We start from the raw sequence: 24002 nt of genomic DNA, 5'->3' as shown, positions 1-24002 counted from the left end.
ATACTATAGCTGGAGGTGGAATTCAAACCTGCAACCTTTGTCTCCAAATCATCAGTGCCTGGATTGCAAATTATACTTAGACATATTTTTCCAATCAGCACTTTTATTGCAAACTCATGTCTTTTTAACACAAAATTGCCAAAGCCAAAATAAGCCATTTACTTGGAAAATGTTTCTCAGTATCATTTGTAACTCAGGCCATGTCGATAACTTACAAGGGGTTTAAATACTTCTCCAAGGCACTGTGTACAGTAAACAGAGCAGAAGGTCTGCCGTTGAACTCGGCTGTTTTGCCCATTTTTGAGTCTTTTACTCTGCTTCTCCAGCCATCGCTGCCTGCTGAAGGACTGCAAAGACAAGGAGTGGCCACTGTACTGCCATTGTCTGCTTTGATAGGCCTTCTTTCTTCAATGACCCCGTTCTCTCTCTCTCTCTCTCTTTCTCTCTCTCTCTCTCTCTCTCTCACTCTGTTCTTTGCCTCCCTGGGACAATCGCTAATCTGTTGCTCTGCAGCCAAGCGCAAAATGTGGAAATTAAAAAGCTTTGGTAGCTTGAGAAACATTTACAAGACAGGTAACGAACTCACATAGAGGGCTGAATTTTGGCTGACTCATTGCATCTCTCTGTCTGTCTGTGCCTTTGCTCTGCTTTCAAAGCCCCTGTCGCACTGTCCTTTCAACAACTTGTCTGTTAAAGCAGCTACTTCCTATAAAGTCCATTGACACTTCCTTCCCTCATCACTCCTGCATGTAATCAAGCTGCTCATTCCTTTTTCCATCTGCATGCACCCACCCCTCATGGAAGGAGGACGAACTCCAGAACAGAGAGACGGCTCATTGACCACGCACACACAGAGTGTGCCATTTCCATTCATTTAACCAATCAGTTTTACCTCCAAGTGTGAATATTCCTGTTATCAATTTTGGAAAATTGTTCCGAACCCTTGACTTTTGGCTGTGCGCACTTGCAGAAGAGGAGAACGCCGACTTCATGATCGTCTCCAGCTCAGGCCAGATCTGGCACTTTGAAGCACCGACTCTGGAGGAGCGGGATGCCTGGGTGCAGGCCATCGAGAGCCAGATTCTGGCCAGCCTGCAGTCCTGCGAGAGCAGTAAGAACAAGGTAAGTGGCTCGTCACGCTGCCCCATTGGTGCACTTGTGGGGAGTGTGTGACTTTCTGAACCTTCTCTCCATTCATGTGTGTCTCGTCTCGTCATGTGCTCTGGTGCGTGCTCCACAGGCCCGGAGGAGCAGCCAGAGCGAGGCAGTGGCTCTTCAAGCTATCAGGAACGCCAAGGGCAATGGCTTTTGTGTGGATTGCGGTGCTCAGAGTGAGTTTTCCTGCTTCACTTCTACTACAGGAACTGACTGATCTGTATCCTCCTCATTGACTCATCTGATGCACATGAAACTCAGCGCTTCCCTTTCCATCATGTCCCATTTCCAGAGCTCTGACTCTTCCCCTGTACACTAGTCCCCTGTTTCGGTGAACTAATGCTGCCCCCTGTGCTTAGTAGAAGTATACCATATTGTCATATTGTTTTTCATATTGTTATTCATATTGTTTTTTAGTGAGATGTCGGTCAGAATGCAAGCATGGAGATCGTTGTTCGAAGTGTCGTAGTCATGGTCCGAACAGCGAGGGTTGTGATCTGAAGGGTTGGGGTTCGCAGGAGAAGATTGTGGTCCGAGGGGTCATGGTCATGGTCCGAACAGCAAGGGTCATTATCCAATGGGTGATTGGCAGGGAGTAGAGAACACTGCCGAGTGCAAAGAAAGGCGAGGCATCCTAATGAGATTCTGCAACCACTGTGGGTAGGTGGTCTTCCTTTATAGGGTGTTTTATTGAGGTGCAGGTATTTGTCATGTACATGGATTTAGCTCTTATGACCTTCTCCCGTGGTCCTGTGGTGTGATCTCTCCAAGGTCATGACAGAGCCCCCCCTCAGGGGCAGCTCCAGCTGCACATCCACGCTGGAAGGGTGGCCGACCCCTTGTGCGAGGCGTGGGTCGGTCGGGGTGCAACCTATGGAACTCCTCAGTGAGGGCTACATCCAGGATATCGGGGTAGATACCCAGGACTGCTCCTCTGGGGCATACCCCTCCCTGTTCACCAGATAGTACATCCTCCCACTCCTCCTTTTGGAATCCAGGAGAGCCCTAACAGTGTAGGCTAAGGCCCCACCAACATTCAGGGGTGGAGAGGGATTGACAGGAGGTTGAAACTGTAAAGTTGAAGTAGCATAAAGTTTGAGCATGGATACAGGAAAGGTGGGACATATTCTGTAGTGGGAAGGGAACTGCAAGTGGTACGTGACAAGGTTGAAGCCCTTCACAGTTTTGAAAGGTCCTATGTATTAGAAACAGTTTCTTTGCAGGGAGGTGGAGTTTAAGGTCCCATGTAGAAAGCCACACCCACTGCCTGACTTAGTGCAGTACCATCTGGTGTCTTCTATCCACCTGAGCCTTTGGAGACTGGGTGGCTTGTTGGAGTTGAATATGAGTGGTCTTCCAAATCACCTCACTCCATTTGTACCACTCATCCACTGCCAGGATATCACTGAAGTCAGTGGTCCAAGGGAAGAGAGGTGGCTGGTACCCAAGAACACCCTGGAAGAGAGTCAAGTGAGTCAGAGTGGAGCAAGGAATTCCGTGCGTAATTTGCCCAGGGGAGGTATCAACATCAACTGGTCTGGTTTTGGGCACAATAGCAGTAAAGGAACTGGCCCAGCTCCTGGTTCAGTCTCTCCACCTATCCATTCGATTGGTGATGGTATCCTGAGGTAAAGCTGACCGACACCCCTAGCTAGGAGCAGAATGCCTTCTAAACTCGGGATGTGAACTAGGGACCTCTATCCAACACGATATCTTTGGGGATGCCATATAGACGGAAGACCTGCTGGAACAAAGTCTTTGCTGTTTCCATTGCCAAGGGCAGTTTTTTCATGGGCACCAGCCAGCATGCTTTGAAAAACCAGTCCTTCGCCACCAGAGTAACGGTATTCCCTTCCGAACAGGGCAGATCTGTGATGAAGTCAATGGCTATATGGGACCAGGGTGTATTAGGGATCAGCAGAGATTCGAGAAGCCCAGCAGGCAATTAGCATGGCAGCTTAGCCTGTGGATGTGATCAGTCCTTCACATCCTTCCTCATGGATGACCACCAAAACCTCTCTGAGGCCAATTTCAGTGTACGGCTTATGTCTATATATCCTGTACTAGGGGAGTCGTGGACCCAGTGGAGGAGCTTCGAACGAAGATTGGAAAGAACATACAGGCTGCTCCCACGGTCCCAGTTCCTCCTCCTGTGCTGCCCTTATTTATGCAGGAGAGCCCACCAGATCAGTGCGATGAATCATGTTGATGGAAATATTGTGTCCTCGACCTGTAGTTTTGGAGAGATCTCGTACTCTGTAGAGAAGGTGTCAGCCTTGTTATTTTTAGAACCTGGACGATATAGGTGACAGTGAAGTTGAAGTGAGTAAGAAAAGCTCATCTGGCTTGCCTGTAATTTAGCCTTTATGCCTTCTATAGATATTCTAAATTTCGGTGATCTGTCAACACCAGGAATTGGTTAGTGGCATCTTCTAACCAATGCCTCCATTCCTCTCATGCCAACTTAATTGCTAACAACTCCTGGTTCCCCACGTCGTAATTCCTTTTGGTGGTGACAATTTGCAGAAAAAGAATGCACAAGGAAACAGTTTAGGGGGATTGCCTTGTTGCTGGGTCAGGACCATACCCACATCCACCTCTGAAGCATCTATTTCCACAACAAAGTGTAAGGTGGTGTCAGGGTGTCTTAAAACAAAGGTTGTAGTAAAAGCGCCTCTTTAGGTCTTCAAAAGCTTGTAGCGCCTCCTGGTTCCAATTAAGGCACCGAGGGGTTCCCTTAAACAGGGCTGTCAGGGGCGCAGCAATATTACTAAAGCCTCTAATGAAATGCCTATAAAAATAAGCAAAACCCAAGTATCTTTGCAGCTGCTTCACAGACTTGGGTTGTGGCCAGGAAGACACTGCTTCAGCTTTCTTGGGGTCCATTGTACACCCCGTGGACCCAAAACAAACCCCAGGAAATCCACAGTGTCTTTGTGAAATTGACACTTTTCACCCTTAACATATAACTGGTGGTCTAATAACCATTTCAAAACTTCTCTGACATGTGAAACATGTTCCTCATATGACCGGGAAAACACCAGAATATCATACAGGTATACCAAGACATACCTATTTATCATATCCCTGTGTACCTAATTCACAAATGCCTGAAACACAGAGGGTGCATTGGCAAGACCAAACGGCATAACAAGATATTCGTAATGGCCCAGGGTGGTGCTAAAGGCAGTCTTCCACTCATCCCCTCATCTAATTCTAATCAGATTGTAGGCACTCCGGAGTCGATCTTAGTAAAGATAGTTGCACCATGAATCTGTTCAGGTGCAGAGGTAATCGGGGGTAGGGGCTGAGGGTATTTGATCATTATGGTATTTAATGCCCTGTAGTCAACACACGGCCAAAGGCCACCGTCTTTCTTTCGACAAAAAAAACCTGGCTGACGCAGGGGAGGTGGAAGGCCAAATAAGACCAGAGTTTAAAAGCTTTAGTGGTATAACTCTCCATGGCTTTTTGTTCCAATTGGGAGAGTGGATACACTCTTGCCCTAGGGGGTGTGGTACCAGGCAACAAATCAATGGCACAATCGCAAGACCAATGTGAGGGAAGTTCTGATGCCTGCGTCTTACTGAAAATCTACAATAAGGCATGATACTAAGCGGGAATCTCTAACAGGTTTTCTGCATGTGGGTCTTCAATAGATGTGGTACCACACGAAACCCTAAGACATTTATGAAAATGCTGTTTCCCCTAGGAACACAGTTTACCTGTGCTCCGTGACAATACAGGATCATGAGCTGAGAGGCAGAAAATGCCTAGTATCATAGGGAGACTTGATTAGGTAAAAATGAATCATTTCAATAAGAAATAACCCAACCTGGAGAGTAACAGGCACTGTCCAAATTTTAACAACTCCAGTCCCAAGAGGTTCCCTATCTAGTGAACTGATGTTTAAATTCTACACTATGGATTCTACTGGTATTTCACATGTTCTGGCAGCAGCAATATCTAAGAAGTTCCCTGCAGCTCCAGAGTCGATCAGAGCCTCCACTTCCTTTTCCTGTTCTGCCCACGTGGCCTTGACAGCGAGAAGAAATTGAGAGGCATGGTTAGAACACCACTCACCCCTCACCAGTAGGGGACTGCAGTTGGTTCCCGCAGGGCGCATCTGTAACAAGTGGCTCAGAGATGGTCTGGAGATCCACAATGAAAACACAATCTCTCCCGGAGCCGCTGTTGTCTTTCTTCAGGTGTTAATTACCTCCTGCTATTACTGAACCTGTTATGAAGCAGGATCGACTGCGGGCTTCTGCAAGAAGATTGCATGGCTCTCGTTCAGGAATGTTTGTCAAAGTGATGCTGAGCGCATCTGCTGTGCGATATATGTCCGTTTGAAGAATGCCTCAGGGAGAAACGGGTACATCATGCAGGTTTCTGGTTTCCAGGAGCTGAAGAATCTGTTCCAAGGAGCAGGTGAGGTTGTGGATTTTATCGTTATATGCAGTGAGACGTTCCTTGTTGCTAACTAACGTCTCATGCAGGTGTTGAATCTATACTGCGTTCATGAGAGAAGTGATATCTTCTGTCATGTTTCTAGCGAGATGTTGGTCAGAACACAAGCTTAGAGATTGTTGTCCAAAGTGTCGTAGTCGTGATCTGAAGAGTAGGGGTTCACAGGCGAAGATTGTAGTCCGAGGAGTTGTGGTCATGGTCTGAAGAGCAAAGGTTGTTATTCGAAGGGCGATTGACAAAGAGTAAAGAACAATGCTGAGTGCGAAGAAAGGTGAGGTTTCTCAATGGGATTCTGCAACCACTGCAGGTAGGTGGTCTTCCTTTATAGGGTGTTTTAATGAGGTGCAGGTGTTTGTCATGTATTTGGATTTAGCTCTTATGACCTTCGCTTGTGGAACTGTGGTGTAATCTCTCAGATGTCATGACACATAAAATTGAGTCATTCCGTTATTGTTGGGACAACTGGTAGCAGAGGTACTTTCTTTAGACCAAAATATCACAGGTTCAAATCCGACCTCCAGCAGCAGTATCCTTGATCTTACCTTAAATTGCTCTGGTAAATTACCCAGCTGCATAAATGGGTGAAAATTTGTAAGTATCTTAGCACTGTAAGTCTCTAAAAAAAGCATCAGCTGAATGTGTCATTTACCTACTTCTCACACCCCCACCCTAGTCTCATTGTTGATTATTCCCTTATGCATTTACATTTATATTCATTCATTTAGCAGACACTTTTCTCCAAAGTGATGTACATCTCAGAGGAAAATTCAGTTATGCCTCTTTAACTTTTCCTTTTTCCCTATCATCTAGTCAGCTTACCCTCCATTTCCTTTTACCTGGCTTTTACTGTTGCATGTGTAGTGACGTTATTGTCACCTGGTCCCAGGCTGTGTTTTAAGCCCCTCCTCTAGTGATGTATTGCTGGTAGTGTTTTCACATCACTGTCTCAGTGACCTGACAACATGGGTGTGTTGTGGCTCCTGACAGACCCAACATGGGCCAGCCTAAACCTGGGGGCGCTGATCTGCATCGAATGTTCGGGCATCCATCGCAACCTGGGCACCCACTTGTCGCGTGTCCGCTCTCTGGACCTGGACGACTGGCCACGGGAGCTGACGCAGGTCCTCATGGCCATTGGCAACCATATGGCTAACAGCATCTGGGAGAGCCGCACTCTGGGGCGCAAAAAACCAACACCCAATGCTACGCGGTGAGAGCCGAAGATCTGCACATAATTGGGTGGGGGGGAGTGCTGGACAGTAGCTGTCCCATGATACACACAGAAAGATTATTTAAAAAGCTGTTGTTTTCATCTGATCTTTCCAAGCTTTTTAAGTCCCGTGATCCAAACAGGGCTGTAGGGACTGGGAGTGTGTTGCCATGGTAACAGCCCCCGTGCTTGTGTTCGTATGTGTGTCTCAGCGAGGAACGGGAGTCGTGGATCCGTGCCAAGTATGAACAGCGGCTCTTTGTGGCGCCCCTGCCTGACCCGAGTCCAGGCATGCCAACGGCTATGTCTGCCCGACTGCTATCTGCCGTGACCGAGAGGGATCTCCCGGGTTTGCTGTTACTCCTTGCCCACAGCACCAAGGAGGAGATCAACGCCCCTCCAGCCGGCACACCCACTGAGGGCCTGACACACCGCTTGGCCCTACATGCTGCTTGTCAGCTGGCTGATGTTGTTATGACACAGCTGCTGGTCTGGGTGAGTTCACCTTGCCTGTCTGAGCCACTTCAAAACCAGAGTTTGGATCGATGTGGCTATCAGAGTCTATTACTGCTGTTTTTATGCTTCTTCAAGATGATCTTGCCCCAATATTGGCCTTGCTCACAGCTCTGAAGCTGCACACAGTGGCCTGGGGAGACCGTGGTTCTTGCTGTTATCTGTTATCTTTTCGCTCAACAGAAGGAACCATTTGCACCACTTGGCTTATTGCTGAACTCATTATATGATTATTATTGATTATTATGACGGAGGCACTAGTAACGATTGCGGTCATGTGAAATTCCTTGAAAACATTTATATGAGATCTTCCCCCTGAGCCTTGTCTGCTATCCATCCCCTGTTACAAGCTTCTCCTTTCTCTCTTTCTCCTTAAAGTACGGCAGTGATGTAAAAGCCAGGGATTCCCAAGGACAGACCGCCCTGACGATGGCGCGTCGCGCAGGGAGCCAGGAGTGCGCCGACATCCTGCTGCAGCACGGCTGCCCTAATGAGGTTCCCCCCGCAGCTCCTACGCCTGGCCTCTCCCGCAAAAGCAGCACCACCAGCCTGGGCCGGGCCAACTCCAGGAGAGGAATTTCCTAACCAGATCCCCTAAGGGGTTTCATGAAATACGTTTGAACACCCACAGAGAAGCAGGCTAGTCCCTCCAGAGGGGTCTTCGGTTCTTTTACTGGAATCAGCAGTGATGCTACACTGACATTCGCGATGGTTTGTTTCTCTGTCTGCATTTGTAGGTGAATTTCCTCCTCTCAACACTGACTGTGCGTGTGTGTGTGTGTGTGTGTGTGTGTGTGTGTGTGTGTGTGTGTGTGTGTGTGTGTGTAACAACAGTAGAACTAAGTTAAGAGTGGAAGATGATGACACAGAATCGATAACAGCAAAAAAAAAAAAAAAAAATCAAAAAAAAACTTGCAACACCGAAAAAGGTTGTGTAGATCATTCCACCAAATTTCCTTCGCCCATGAGAATTGATTCCTCGGTGACCGATGTCAGCCCACGTACCTCGATCGTCTCCGTGCCGCTGATTATGTCTAAGCAAGACTGGCGGTAAGCGGTACGGACCAATGTTCGGGTAAGAGGTGCTGTGTCTTTTTCGAAGAGATGCCCCCACTCAAGCAGCATAAGTCCTCTTTCGAGTGTTGTGTTGTGCAGTGACTCCATTTTCAGTCTCTGCACGTAGGAGGAGAGAGTCCGAGAACGCGCTGGAGGATCCAAGCCTCCCAATGACTGAGTGCTCCTGCCCACCAAGACCTCCACTCTTACTGAACAAGGGTGCGTTTTACCTGTAAGACGTCCACATGTCCTAAAGCCCTGTGTGTGAGAGCACAAAACTTAATCCAAGCATTTAAAATGTTCCTCACTGATGCTCGAGGGACGTGCATTCACTGAAGGGAGAGCAGAACATCCTCAAGTGAAATGCTGCAGTATGTGGGTTACAGGATTGGTTCTTGAGAACAGCAGGCAGCAGCTCACACTAAAACAGCTGGCACGTGTCACTGGCCGTGTGGTAAGCAACGTGGTACAGGCAATGTAGTTTACCGTCCACACATGTGGATACGGAACGAACCGATGGCTCTGTTGAAGCTCTTTCTGTCCGTCAAAGTAAAGCGGTAATGCTTGGAGCGGACGACCTTTGCTGGAGCAGCAGAGCAAGGAGTTGCTGCATAACACATTCACAGCACTTTCGGACATGTGTCATTACCCCCACGCGTGGGACGGGTGGGAGAACGCAGCGTGTGGAATCAATGAATCCAAAACACCAAGAATCCATTGTTCCCATTTAGTCGGTATCCATGTGCTGCTGTAGCCATTGAGACAAAGCCACGGAGCCACGGACCGGCAAAGTCCGTCTTAGCGTGTAGTTCTTGACGACCTGGATCAGCCACTTTCCTCCACTGGAACAGAGGACCGGAGGAAAAACACGTCCCTGCTTGATGTTCTTACACAATTTGGATGTGAAAATACGTGCAATAGCCCAACTATACTGTACGATTTGTATGACGTGACAAAACGATGTTTTTCCGAACATGCCTGGGACGCCTCTGAAAACGGCAGACCAAGGAGTGGGGAAATTGACGAAGGTTATTGTAAAAATAGCCTCTCTGCAAAGGTAAAATGTTACGATGCTGGGTAATTTTTTGAACGAAAAGGTGTCTTTTAATTAGATTTTATCACAGCCCCTCTGATTTTTAGGAGTCATGCAAAGTAAAATGGACTGAGGGACTATGTTTGCTTAGTGGCAGAATCACTTTGGCGTTGTTGTGTTTCTATGAAGTTTCCTAATTTACCTGCATTTGTCAACATGCAGGGAGATTGTAGCCCTGTGATGTTTGTCCATTGTTATAAAGCAAAAGAGGGGGTGCGGTGGCGCAGTGGGTTGGGCCACAGTCCTGCTCTCCGGTGGGTCTGGGGTTTGAGTCCCGCTTGGGGTGCCTTGCGATGGACTGGCATCCCGTCCTGGGTGTGTCCCCTTCCCCTCCGGCCTTACGCCCTGTGTTGCCGGGTAGGCTCCGGTTCCCCGTGACCCCGTATGGGACAGGCGGTTCTGAAAATGTGTGTGTGTGTATAAATCAAAATTGAATAGAATAAGAACAACGGACCAACAAACTTGTACCGCTTGATGTTTTCAAGTGCTGTAATTACAAATCAACAGATAGTGCTGACATTGACTTCATGTAAATTACCACAACTAACAGTATTACAGTAATTAAAAATAATTTGGGAGTACAGATGTAAGTACAGACAGCTATAGAAAAATTATTATAAGCTCTTTTAAAACCTAAGACACATAATTAGGCTGAGAAAAATACAAGAGACAAAAGAACTGTATAGCTATATAATAATATTGTTGTTATTACTGTTGTTGTTATGATTATTGGTATTTACAACATTGTACTTGTATGTAATGAAATTTGTACGGATATCTAGAGCTTGTTTGTATCTGTGTAAAATGGATGACAATTCACTATTCAGAAATTTGCATCTGATGTGATAGGTTTTTTTTAGTGATTTTTCAATTTAAATTTTTATGGCGATCACTGTTCCTTTATATTTTTTTAATTTAATTTTTTTTTTAAACAGTCATTTCTGCTGTTCCCACTGAATGTACAGTCTCTTATCTCGCGGCTTAACCTCATACAAGTTCAAAATTCGTACAGTGACAAACAGAGTCACTGCAGAGGACCGGGTTTGTGCTCCATCTGTATGGGAAGAAGGTGTATGAATTCTGGGTTAAGGACATCACTTGTAGACTATGTCCACATGGATGTCCTGCTCTGATATCCCGCACTTCCTCTGCCAACTTGGAATCCTTCAGAGAACATGGGACTGTTCACCAGGTTTCATTTTCACAGGCATTTTAAAAGATGTAATATGTGGATGTTTGGATCTATACCGGCCAGATGTACGGTTAATAAGCATTACGTGACCACTTGGATGATGGTGTCTCTTTCAGCAGACCGGTGCTGTCAAGTGGAGGCAAACTTGGTTTACACATATGGAAATAGAGGAAAATATAATGTTTAAACAGCAATGCTGGTGCAGATCTTAAAGATCGCTGATTAAGAAGTGTCCAGGATGGATATGGACGTACTCAAGCTGGGAGTGGGCCCCTAGACATTTTGTGCTTTCTATCATTCTTACTAAACTAAACTGTACATGCAGTTACATGTTTTTTTTTTTTTTCTGACATTTTTATGTGAACTGTATTAACTACAAAAGGAACAGAATAAAGTTTATACAAACAGTCATGTGGTCTGATGTTTAATTTGAATGAGCGACAATTCGATGAATTATGTGATAAATTCAGCGTGTTGATGAAAAAGGACTGGTTGTAGTCAGAGGAGCTTGTCTTTTGAATCTGCTTTTCAGGTAAAAGGTAGAATCCAAGATGAAAACTAGAGAATCGACTATCATCGTACCGATGGACAAACCCCAACGGCCACAGCCAGTCTTATGTGTTCACAGCTATTTATGTGCGCACAATTGTTGCCTATCCTCCCTGGTACTTATTCTTCAAACACTAAAATAAAATTAGTCCAACTTGGTTTAACCTGAGGGGGGGGGGATGCAGTGGTGCAGTGGGCTTGGCCGGGGCCTGCTCTCTGGTGGGTCTGGGGTTCGAGTCCTGCTTGGGGTGCCTTGCGATAGACTGGCGTCCCATCTTGGTTGCGTCCCCTCCCCCCAGACCTGTGCCCTGCGCTGCTGGGCTAGGCTCCAGCTCACTGCAACCCTGCTTGGGACAAGGGGCTTCAGACAGTGTGTGTGTGTGGTTTAACCTGAAATAAAAAACTATCCCAGAATAAGAGCTGACATCCCATACTTTAGCTTCATGTTCATCTTTTGACCTGAAACAGGAATTTCATGAGAGTGCAAAGAAAATAATCAGTTTTATTTCACTTTAGTTGCTCAGTGTGTATCAAACCCAGACCAAGGCACACCCTGGACAGAACGGCAGTCCATCGCTAGATATCCACACACACACAAAACAGGCAACGCACCGTTTTCAAACCCCGCCAACTGCCTGGCTTCAGACTGTGGGAGAAAACTAACGCAGAATGGGCCTGATTCATACCTACGCCCAAATAGCTCAGATGCTGTGAGACAGAAGTGTTATTCACTGCACCACCATTATATTACAGCAGACAGTTTTCATTTCCATTTGATTTCTCCTTTACTTTAAAGAATGTTTTGCATGTACAAATATGAGAGAGACAACAACAGGTACCATATAAGTATCTTTTTCTTAGCCAAATATTACATACACTGCCTGGCCAAAAAAGTGTGGGAGGAAACCAGAGCACCCGGAAGAAACCCATGCAGAACATGCAAACTCCACACAGACTGAGAGAGGATCGAACTCACGTCCTCTCGCACCACCCACGCGCTGTGAGACAGCAGCGCTACTCGCTGTGCCGCCGTGCCGTGTAGATAAAGCAACAAACATCGCCATAGTTGTCTTGTGGAAGAACTAAGCGTGGCCGCGCCGTGCTGCACTTCGGTCCTCCAGACGCCCGATGGCGATGAACGAGAAGCGGAGCCGCTGTGACGTCCTGAAGAGGGTCGTCGTCGTCGTGCGCGGGACGGAACAGGACTCTCATTGATGCCGATTGTGACAGAGAGAAAAGGGGCGAAAAACCGCGTCGGCTGAGGGGTCGCCGTGCTTAAAAAGGTCAACGGCGTTCGCGACACCTCGTGCGGTGCGCGCGCTCGCGGGACGTTTGGCGGCGCAGCGCGCGGTTGTGGCTCCTCCTTGCGAATGCGGTCGCGGAGGAGTAGCTAGTGCGGTACTCCCGTACTCTCTCCTCTCCTCTACTCTAGTCACTAGTGTACTTTAATTTCCCTCTGACTCTGTCTGAGTCACTCTGCGGGCGTGTGAGCGCGCTGCGGTTAATAACACACGGTAACTGCGAGCTCTTACTATACTCGCGTGCCGTTCGTTTCCTACGTTTGCTACGCACCGCAGCGTAACACAGCTGAGGTGTTTCGCAGTGTAACAACATGAAATGAATATATTTCTCGCGGCGCAGTTAGTAACTGAAGACAAATAACAGAGATTTTAATTTAAAATACCGGCGTAAAGCAGTACTTTTTAAACACAGGTAAAACGCTTGATAAAACTAAAAGTAACTGAGCAGTTTAAACACACAAAGCTACTTGTTGTTAACATGATATAGGTAAAGGCAGTACTCCGAACACAGGAGAAACACTCACTCTGTCAATGAAATGAGACAGACTGAGTGCTTTAGTTTAGATTTCAACAATATACATGATCATGTAAAATGTTCATCAGCTTCTGGTCGCTTCAGCTTTTAAACTAAAGAAATGGAAAAATTACTGTAAGTAAACTAAGGCAGAAGGGAACTTCAAATGCATGTAAAAACACAGCAAATAAAAGTATCTGTGTACTCAAGATAAATTTATTAAACACTGTAAAGGTAAATGAGTTCACCGTCTCCCTTCGAACACAACGGGACGTCTGTAATTCGCTATGTTTGTCACCGTCACCGCTGTGTCATTCCATGATATGCTGCAGCGGCGTCTTCTTTCCATTTATTCACACGTTATGTTCTGTGAAAACCTCAGACAAAGCTAAAATACATGATTTAGAAAAGAAATGCTTTCATCCATCTGTCTGTTTTCAGTAACAGCTTGAGGTCCAGAGCCCATCCTGGAAGTACAGGGCAGGAGGCAGGGTTCACCCTGGACAGGATGCCGGAACATTGCAGTATAACTTTTTTTTGTTTGTTTTTTTTTAGTTATTTTAAAAACCGTCTCCACAAGCTCCTATTCAGTGCAGATTGGTGACAGACATTCAGTGTTCACCAGCATTGAGTTACTTTCAGTTTGTATTTATTTTTAAACTATGTACACAGTCAGTAAAAGCTTAATAATACTTCACTGATTTCCCTCAATTTATTCATGGGTTATAATTAAAAATGTTACTTGGACTTTTCATTTTAGCACTTTTTAATGTCATCATTTATAATATTAGTTTGTAAAACCTGAGCATTTTATTCTGGTGACTCCCGTTCATCGCTCTCCATGGCAACGACGATAAATACTGAATATGAAAGAAATGGTCTGTAAACAGGTTTCCGATCATGTGGCCATTATGAGATATGTGTTTTTTCCTTTTAAGATGCACTTCTCATCCTTACATATTTGAAGATATTTTCCTTCCCCCCTACCCCCCCGGTCTGTGTTGCTGCAGTCAGGCTTTGTGCTGGGTTGGACTGTCAGGGATGAGGATCCGACTCCAGGGCACCGGCCATGCGGCAGGTCTCCTTGCTGAGCTCAACCAGTGCCGGCTGTCCCGCTCCCTCTGTGACGTGGTGCTGCACGTGGGCGGTCGCTCGTTCCCCGCACACCGTGCTGTGCTTGCCTGTGCCAGCACCTACTTCCGCAGCCTCTTCTCTGGGGGTGGAAATGGTCGGGGACGGCAAGAGGGCCCAGTCACTCCTTCCTTCACTGTGGACTTTGTTTCTGCGGCGAACTTTGAGAAGGTGTTGACTTTCATTTACACTGCAGAGATCTTTACTGACCTCATCAACGTCGGGGTGCTGTACGAGTCAGCTGAGAGGCTGGGCGTCCGAGAGCTGGTGCGGGCCTGCCATGCCACCTTCCCTGACCTACAGAGCTCCGGCTCTGCTGAGTGCGCTGCCAAATGGGACCTGGACTCCTGCCCTGCCCCACCTGCAGTTTGCTCCTCCTCTGTGGCCTCTTCCTCCTCTTCCTCCTCATCCTCTGGTTCCTCTGCTGCTCCCACGCCCATCACACCCTCCTGTGTGCCTCAGGACAGGGATGTGAGAACAGGTGGCAGCCACGCTCCCCATTTTCCTGTCCCTCAGGCCCCAAAAGCAGAAGATGTGGATTCCCTCCTGGAGTACGGCCAGGCATCTGAGGACAAGGGGACGGTGCCAGAGCAGCAGACAGTGGACACCTTGTCAGGCCCGGCTCAGCACGTCAAGGTGGAGCAGGCGGAGGAGAGCGCCGAGGTGAGCGAATGCCAGGCAGGAGAGGAGGCTGGAAGCAGTGAGGGCAGGTCCGACTCTGCACCCCTGTGCGTCTCCTATCCCGACTCTTCAGCCCAGCTAGGAGGTGAGGCCTGCGCACCCTCATCATCGTCCGGTGATCCGCTGGACAGCCTGCAGATGGCCACAGTAGAGTGTGGAGAGGCAGTAGAGGGGGACATTTTGTTTGAGGAAGAGGAGGACTCCGAGAGGGGCCGGCAGCAGAGAGATGGCTTGGAACCTAGGGGTCAGTGGAGCAGGCTGGCGGAGGAGGTCATAGAGCTGAGTGACGATGAAGAGAATTACATTGAAGAGGAAGAGACTGAGGAGGAAGATCTGGTGTGTGTGGAGAACGGCAGTGGTGCAGAAGGTAGGAGCCCAGCCCAGGTGGTGGGCGTCGTGATCTGCAAGGCCTGTGGCAAGACGCTGTCCACCGACACGGCGGCCGTCATGGCCCACGCGGAGTCGCACCTTTCTGAGTCGGGGCTTTGTCGCATTTGTGGCTCCTGCCTGCCTGTCCGTGCTGCCCGTCTGACACATGTCCTCTCACACATGGGCGTCCCACTCTACTTTTGCGACATGTGCCGCATGCAGTTTTGCAGCCAGGCGAGGTTGACCCGTCACCGGCGACAGGCTTTGGCTGGAATCCCCCTTCCTCAGCCTAACCAACTTAGCATCCCCCAGGGGCCTGGAGGAGACCTGCAATGTGTGGTTTGCTCTAAACAACTAAACAAGGACTTCAAGGTCAGTGATGTAAACTTGGTTTTTAATGGTGTTTGTGGGAAATTGATGGTCGGGATTACAAACAGCAGTATTACATTTACATTACATTTATTCATTTAGCAGATGTTTTTCTTCAAAGCGACGTATGTCTCAGAGAAAATACAATTTATGCATTACATTAAGAGACATGGCTGCAGACGTGGTTCTTAAGTAAACCTAGTTTGTTACTTTTCACTTGATGCGCCGATGTTCATCGCTCAAGTAGGTGCATAAAACGCATAATAAATGAATCCTGATAACCTTTCTACAATTTTTTTTTCCCTTTATAAGGTACACAAACATTCACATACAATGCAGGAGTAGCGGCTGTATAAAGGCTTATCTGGGGATGATCATAAAGTTACGATGCATGATCATTTACATCATACATAAGCTGGAGAGATCTTGGGCAAAGTGAGTCCAGAAAAGGTGAGTTTTCAGACCCTTCTTGAATGTAGACAGAGTTTCCACAGTTCTGAGTGAGAGGGGGAGGTCATTCCACCACAACGGAGTCAGAACCGAGAACCTCCATGCGTTACTTTTCATACGCGGCGACCACCAAGCAAACAGAAGTAGATGAGCAAAGCAGTCTGGTTGGGGTGTAGCGGTAAATAACTGGGAGCAGTTCTATTGATGCATTTGTAGACAATAACCAAGGTCTTGCATTTTTATCTAGGCAGCTATAGGAAGCCAGTGGAGAGAAATAAGTAGAGGAGATACATGCAATGCTTTGGCAAATCAAACACAACTCGTGCAGCAGCATTCTGTATCAGCTGTAGAGGTTTGATGGCAGTAGCGGGAAGGCCACACAGGAGAGTTGCAGTAGTCCAGATGGGAAGTCACCATGGCCTAGACAAGTAGTTGGGCAGAGTTGGTTGTGAGGTAAGGATGGATCCTGCGAATATTATGCAGGATGTATCTGCAGGACCAGGTTGTGGCTTCAATGTGCTGAGAGAAAGATTGACTTGAGTCAATTGTCACTCCCAGACTCTTAGCCGAGGAGGTAAAATGAGTGAGTTGTCCAGTTTGATCGATGGATCGTGACAGGAGGGCAGGTCAACTGGGAGGTGAAGAATCTCTGTTTTGGACAGGTTGAGTTGGAGGTGGTGATCAGACATCCATGCAGAGATCGATGACAGGAAGGCAGCAATGCGTGCAGAAATGTTTGATGATCCAGGTGGAAAGGAGAGGAAGAGCTGGGTATCATCAGCATAGCAGTGGTATTTGAATCCATGGGAGGCTATGACTGGGCCGAGGGAGGCGGTGTAGATCGACAAGAGAAGAGGACCTAGTACAGAGCCCTACAGGACACCGGTTGAGAGAGGCAGAGGAGAATGAGAGCTCCGCCAGACCACTTGATAGGATCTGCCAGATAGGTAGGACTCAAACCATCTTAGTGCCACTCCATTAATCCCAAGCTGACTAAGAGAGGAGAGTAGAATCCGGTGGTTGACAGTGTCGAGACAGATCGAGGAGGACGAGGACTGAGGAGAAGGAGGTGGCTCTAGCCGATTGGAGAGCATCAAACACCGCCAACAGTGCCGTCTCAGTGGAGTGACCAACTTTGAAACCAGACTGATATCCATCAAGGAGATGGTTCCAGGTGAGGAAATCAGCAGATAGTTGATCACAGGCTGCCTGCTTTAGAGTTTTAGACAGGAAGGAGAGGAGGGAGACTGTTCTGTAGTTTTGGACCAAATTGGGATCTAGGGAGGGTTTCTTTAACAGAGGTGAAATGAGAGCACTTTTGAAGGCAGCTGGGAAACAGCCAGAGGGGAGCAAAGAGCTGGTGATCTTAGAGATGAAGGTGGAGAGCTGTGGGGAGATGTTCCGTAGGAGTGACGATGGGATCAGATCACGCGAGCAGTGGTGGCTCTGTGCGATAATAGGAGGTCGGAGAGTTCAGATTCGGAAACTGGCTTGAATTTGGAGAGCATAGCTTCGCAGGGAGGTCCAGTGTGAACCAGGCGAGGTGATGCTGAGAGCTCGTCAGTGATTGCTTTGACTTTTGTCTCTGAAAAACAAAGCAAAGTCATCAGCAGTGAGAGAAGGAGGAGGAGGCAGTGGAGGACATAGAAGGGATGAGAAGGTGGCAAAGAGTCTGTGTGGTTTTTTTTTTAGATGCAGGCTGTATTTTGTTGTGGTAGAAGGAGGTTTTAGCTGAAGAGACAGCAGAGTGAAAAGTAGCTAAGAGTAATTGGTAGGCATCCAGGTCCGAGCGAGTCCTGGATTTTTGCCACCTTTGCTCTGCAGCCCAGAATTTGGTTCTGGTAGCATGTAACGTATCAGTCAGGCATGGGGTGGCACTGGGGCGTGTTGGTCTGGAAGACAGTGGACAGAGAGAGTTCAGAGTGGAAGATAGGGTAGAGAGGAAAGTGTTAGTGGCATCGACTGTTGATAGATTCGAGAATTGTGCAGCAGAAAGGAGAGCGGACAACGTAGCAGAGGCAAAGCAGGAAGGTGACAGATTTTAAGTTTTGGCGGCAGGTGACAACGGGTGCAGAAAGAGATGAGGAATTAGTGGTGAGGCAGGGTATAAAGGAAAAGATCAGAGTGATCAGAGACATGCAGAGAGGACAGGACAGCCACAGTTGTGGGAAAATACAAGGTCAAGGCAGTTGCCTGCTTTGTGAGTAGCAGAGGACTGGGACAGGGAGAAGGACTATAGGAGGAACAGAAGGCTGCTTGCATGAAAGTCGTCGACATGCAGGTTGAAGTCACCCAGGAGAATCAACGGAGCGTTGTCCCCTGGGGGAGAGCTCAACAAGATGTCAAGATCATCCAAGAAGCAGCCAAGAGGGCCAGCATAGCGATAAAGAACAACCACAGCAAGAGTGATTGGGGCAGTGATAGAGACAGTATTCCATTCAAAGGAAGATAGATCATGCAGGTGAAGAGGGAGAACAGAATATTCCCACCAGGGAGAGATGAGCATGCCTGTGCCTCCACCTCTGCCGGGGTGTGAGAGAAGGAATAGTTAGTGGAGAGTGCTGCTGGTGTGGCTGAGTTGTCTGGGATGATCCAGGTTTCAGTTAGGGCCAGGAAGTCCAGTGAGAGATAAGAAGCATAGGCTGGTATGAAGTCAGCCAGTCCCATGGAGAAGTTAAACCAGGATGGAGGGTTTGACAGGTGAGGATAGACCAGGTTACTGTAGCAGCAAGAGCATTCAGGTTTCCGGTGGTGGCGATGTTGCACGGCTCGGTTGCCGTAGATGATTTTGATGGTCGACATGTTTGACGCATGATTCCTTGCAGAAGACGATGCCGGTGGCCTTCCTTGGGGGACTTCCACAGGTAGATTCCCTCATCTTTGCACCCCGAGGCTGCCACAACCGCTGCTGCTACGGGTCACCGGCCGATATTTAAACCGGGCTACTTCCTGTCAGCTGAGATTGCTAATCGAAACTACTCCAACAATGGCGACCAAAACAAACAGATGCGATTAATCGATCGATGGAGTCACGCCCACTCCACGCTACAGGACACACAATTGTTTAGGTGAACGTGCACCCTAACAAACCACAAAATACAATTTAATAAATTAATAAAAATACCACCCACAACTACACAGACACACAACCGATTGTGTCTGTCTATCCACACAGCTACACGAGAAGAATGCGCGTTGGGAAAAAGCGGTAGCAACAGTACACTTACCTGAAACACGACGGACCTCCAACACAAAATATAATGTGCGGGGAAGGTATGGGAAAGTAGAGGCAGTTGGTAGCGTAGTGGTTTGTGCTGCTGCCTTTAGACCCAAAGGTCGATGGTTTGAAACTTCCCTTCTGCTGTAGTACCCTTGAGCAAGGTGCTTAGTCTAAATTGCTCCAGTGATAAAATTACCCAGTTGTATAAATGGGCAAATAATTATATATTTCTTAACACTGGAAGTTGCTTTGGAGAAAAGTATCAGCTAAATAAGAAAATGTAAACTTATAAAGTTGATCGAAAATTTGTTTAATTTATTCAGCAGTAATTATTTGTGCAATAAAGAACAAAAAAGAGTCTCGTGTGTTGGTATTCAACTTGAATGAGGTGTATTTTTCATATAGATTTTATGAAAATTTTCTTCCATTAATTTTACCTTCTCAGCTTGATTTTGTGTTAGTGTGTGGGGAAATGGTGTGCTAAAAAAATTCATACCTCTCTTATTGCCCCCAAAATTGTTGATGCGCGTAGGAATACGAAGTTATGAAATCCTTAAATTGTACCCAGCAGCGACATGGTGCATCAGCGGAGCTGTCTTCATGCAAACACAGCGTTTGCACTAAAGGTGAGCTCCAACCAGTCTGTGTGTGTCTTCTGCCCTTACAGGCTGTGAGGGAGCACTTGCTGAGCCACGTGTGTGTGTCGTCGCTGCGCTGTGGGGTGTGCCAGCTGCCCCAGTCGTCCCTGTGCTCCCTGCTGTGGCACGCTCTCACTCACCTCTCCCTTCCCATCTACACCTGCTCCTGCTGTGCCTGCTGCTTCCTGGAGCGCCCTCTGCTGGAGAGACACATGGCCATGCACAGCGAAGAGGCCAGGGTGCAGGAGAGGGAGGTTGGGGATGCTCAAGGGCCTGGGGAAGACGGAGGCGACGGGCTGGAGGAACTCCGCTGCTTTCTGTGCCCACAGATATTTCTGTCCTCGTCTGCCTTCCAGTACCACCTGAGTATGCATAACAGTGAGCCGTTAGGGGGCAGGTCTTGGCAGGGGAAGCGCAAGGCTGACCAGGCCCTAGAGTACTCCTCTTCCTGCTCCTCCTCCTCACCTCTTGATGCAGGCAGCCTGGGCAAACTGGGCAGCATGGGCTTTGGCATTGGGGTAGGCATGGGCTCAAACCTTGGTGACAAGCTGGTCCATGGCGGGGGTCTCCCCGCCTTCCCCACTGGGCTCCTTCCGGATGGCAGCCCTGGAGGCCTGTCGGTGGGCGGCAACAGTGGCAGCCCACGAGCCAAGTGGTACCGCTGTCGCTTCTGCGGTAAGCGCTTTGCCCATTCGGGGGAGTTCACATACCACCTGCGCATCCACACGGGTGAGAAGCCCTACCAGTGCAAGGTTTGCCTGCGCTTCTTCCGAGGTCGCTCGACCATGATCTGCCACCTGAAAACCCACGCTGGTGCCCTCATGTACCGCTGCACAGTCTGTGGCCTCTACTTCTCCACACTCAAACTGGTGTCATCCCACATGGAGCAGCACAAGGACAGCCTGCCTCCTGACTTCAACATTGAGCAGACCTTCATGTACAATGACCATTCCAAAGAGCCCCTCCCCAGCCTGGACAGCTGACCACCTTCTTGCCGCCCTCTGCGTGAAGTGTCGACACCCAACTTGAGCCTGGTAAGACTCAACAGGACCTGTCCAGCTCTGTGAACAGAGCACTTCAACATTAAGAGCCACATGGCTTCAGCAGCGTTATCTGTTCATCATACGCAGTTCGATGCATGTAAATTATGCGTCAGTATCTGAAATGTATTTTCTGCCCAAACTCCCCTGTCCTGCAGACTGGTTCTCTGAGGACTGGCAGAATTTTATTGGAAATAGACAGAGGAGGGAATACTGTGGGTAGTTTTACATGAAATCAGATTTTAAAAAAGAAAAAAAAATAAGAATTTTTAGAAATACTTTTTGCCACCTGATGGCAGTACATTAGCGAGAATGTGCCGTAAACACTGGAGACTGCAGGGTGGGGCGCTTTGGTTCTAGACAAGGTGAAGCTGACTCTAGAATCAATGTGAAAAGGTTTGAATATGAAGAATATGTAGAAATGCATAAATCTGTTGTCCATCATGTACTCTGTGGGGGAGCAGGAAGCTGTTGATTGGGTGACGTGCCTTAACCTGGATAAGTGGTCACTCGCTTTCAGTGCTGGATTAGGCATTTCCAAAGGTGCCTTGCAGAAAGATTTCCTTTAAGGAGACTGGCCTGGGAATGACTTCCAGGGGTTTAATTCCTCTTTAACACCTCTTCTCATCTTAGTCGGTATTATACCAAAGTTAATCTTTTTTTTTTTTTTTTTTTTTTTTGGACAATTAACAAACGATATTATAGCTAGTAGCAGTCATGTTCTTGGACAGTTTAGGCCATAGCGCCCTTGTATATAAGAGAAATTCCTGTTATTTTAGGATTAGATTTTATTGCATGGATATATAATTTAGAGTATTATTTTGTAATTAATTGATCCCCCCCCCCCTCCTCCCTCCAAAGTCACAGTAGTAGCTACTGGGAAGTGACCAGCAGCACATTTTATAAGCGTTATAGGCAGCCGTCTAATGATCGGTACATTTTGACCAACAACTGACTTTTTTCCAGTGGACCAGTGTTGACAGATGTTGATATTGTAGATCAGAATGGTAATAATCAGAGTCTAATAATCTTTCAGGTGTATTCAGTTAAATCCTTATATCCTCATCACCAAGTATTCTCCTGGTACTGTTTGAACCAGACCCAGAACCAAGTGGGTTAGTTTCTACAGCAGAATGTCATTTTCAATGAAAATGTCCGTTTTAAGTGATAAAGTAGTTATTTTTTATTTATATGCATGGAGGTGGAATTCACTCCAGTGTTTTTTACTGAAGCCACATTTGTTTCAACCCATTGGTTTAACACTCTTGCATCACAGTTTTCAGGGATGCCAAGACCAGTTCTTGTAAAGCTGTACTCAGCTGCTCCTGCTGGACACGTCAATGACCTGTGCTGCCAACAGACACGGGCCTCGTAGTAACAACACTCCCTGGTCAGTGAACTCGTACGAATATGATTGAGGTTTCTCACTGTTTTATGTATTTTAATCCACAAGGTATCAGTGTACAAAGTTGAGTTCCAATATCACTCTGACTCGTTTTATAGAAGTCCAGACTCAGGCCATGAACCCACATTACCTAAGGAGCTCTTGGCTGAAGCTCACTTGTTTGCTGGTCCTCCATTTACAAATAAGCTATTGCTAGATACTTTTTTTGGCTGCTACTGCAATGTGTGATTTGATGTGGAAGAAAAGGAGTGCCATATAAATAGTAAAGAAAATAGAAAAACTAAATTGAAAATGTTGTTCATAAACTGACAAAAGCTTAATGCAGACATCCTTCAAAATCTCAGATTAAAAATCAAAATTAAGTTTTTACTGGATGAAACATTTCCTGTAAATTTCTGTTTTTATTAGTCATTGCATGACTTAAGTGTTAAAATTGTGTGAGGCAGGGAGCACTGTGGACAGGATGCCAGTCCATCGCAGGACTTGTATTTGGTTTAAGCAATATATAATTTAATAATATACTTTATGATTTAGATGTATAGTTTAATTTAACATGAAACAAGGTGCAGCATTCATCAATATCTGACTACTTATGGTTTGTAACAATAGGGATGTACCTTGACTTATTTGTGGGGTAGGTTCTGTAAAAGTCTTGAACATAGCTATAAATACCCTTTTAAATACTTTTATCATTTTTGTTTACTTAGGTCTACATTAAATGAATAAATTGAAACTAAAAATAAAAACGAATTTAAAATAACTGAAAAAAAAAATCCCATTTCATGCCATTTGATCTACTGATTATCCTATAAATATTGTCGTGTTTATAGTCTATTGATCACGATCACGAACACCAGACATGAGCTATAAACACTGTGGGGGGGGAATGTTCAGGTTGGGAATTTTTGAAGATAAAGGCATTTGTAACACAGATTCAGTGTAATAAATAATGTGTCAAATTAAGTAATTTTGTTTTTAAAAGTGAATGTTAGTCCTTTTCATTTACATTTTTAACTTTTTGAGAGAGAAAAGCAAAAGTTTATTTTAGTTCTATTTATATTATTTTTTGCTTCTGCAAGCAGTGGAAATAAGTAACACTGACAATTAACTAGACATGAAAGCAGTTTGTGGAAAAAATGAATGAAAAATTTTTTTAAAAACGTGCACAATTTACATTGACTCATCAGCTGAATGATTTTTTTTTATTGTATTGTTTATAGATTTGACATTTGTTCGGTTTACTTTTTCACTCAGTTTGACTAATGATTAATGGATTACTTGGTAACTGTTTACCTGGCACTCCTCATCCTCCAGCATGGGGAAGCAATGAGCTCTGTGGGTGAAGTGGAGTCGTTTGGAGTCCCCACACGTATCCTGTACTGTACATTTGTATGTGAACGTCAGCAGTTTCACACTTAGCTTCCACTTATAACCAGGCTGTCAAAAGGTTAGTAAAATGATGGGTGAAAATCTTTCCAGGAAACGAAGACCACCTAGAACAGTACACTGGGCAGACACACCAGCACACAGTCCTTGTGAGAACAGGTTGAATTTCTGCTGTTGATTATCCAGCGTGAGAATTCTTTGCAGAGGCACGCATCCTTTTTATGTATGTTGTCTAGTTCCGTTCACTTCCAAGTGTAGCG

At 46.6% G+C, this 24002-nt stretch overlaps 2 protein-coding genes across 8 annotated transcripts in view; both read left to right on the top strand.

The window, feature by feature from the left end:
- The window catches only part of LOC108939322 (arf-GAP with GTPase, ANK repeat and PH domain-containing protein 1-like), a 31364-nt gene extending 21597 nt beyond the window's left edge, over positions 1-9767 (top strand). For 3 of the 5 annotated variants that reach the window (XM_018760568.2, XM_018760566.2, XM_018760565.2), the window contains exons 14-19: positions 514-573; positions 971-1122; positions 1241-1331; positions 6613-6835; positions 7048-7330; positions 7727-9767. In XM_018760568.2, the coding sequence (XP_018616084.1) occupies positions 514-573; positions 971-1122; positions 1241-1331; positions 6613-6835; positions 7048-7330; positions 7727-7933 (1016 nt within the window). In that variant the 3' untranslated portion in view covers positions 7934-9767. The remainder of the gene's footprint in view (positions 1-513; positions 574-970; positions 1123-1240; positions 1332-6612; positions 6836-7047; positions 7331-7726) is intronic. The other 2 variants (XM_018760569.2, XM_018760567.2) reach the window with 1 other exon arrangement.
- A 2652-nt stretch (positions 9768-12419) lies between these two features.
- On the top strand, positions 12420-23353 carry zbtb39 (zinc finger and BTB domain containing 39). Of its 3 annotated transcripts, none has more exons than XM_018760732.2 (3): positions 12420-12521; positions 14064-15606; positions 19941-23353. In XM_018760732.2, the coding sequence occupies exons 2-3, from the start codon at positions 14095-14097 to the stop codon at positions 20892-20894; spliced, it is 2466 nt and encodes an 821-aa protein (XP_018616248.2). In that variant the 5' UTR covers positions 12420-12521; positions 14064-14094; the 3' UTR covers positions 20895-23353. The 3 variants fall into 3 exon arrangements, 2 of the variants coding, with proteins under 2 accessions (XP_018616248.2, XP_018616247.2); XR_001966511.2 differs by lacking the exon at positions 12420-12521 and having other exon boundaries at positions 13563-15606; positions 19941-20945; positions 22228-23353; XM_018760731.2 differs by lacking the exon at positions 12420-12521 and having other exon boundaries at positions 13563-15606.
- Positions 23354-24002: the final 649 nt, after the last annotated feature.

Source organism: Scleropages formosus, chromosome 19 (assembly GCF_900964775.1).
Source record: "Scleropages formosus chromosome 19, fSclFor1.1, whole genome shotgun sequence".
Taxonomy (NCBI): domain Eukaryota; kingdom Metazoa; phylum Chordata; class Actinopteri; order Osteoglossiformes; family Osteoglossidae; genus Scleropages; species Scleropages formosus.
The sequence above is the reverse complement of the archived record's forward strand: the minus strand, read 5'-3'. Positions and strand labels throughout refer to the sequence as shown.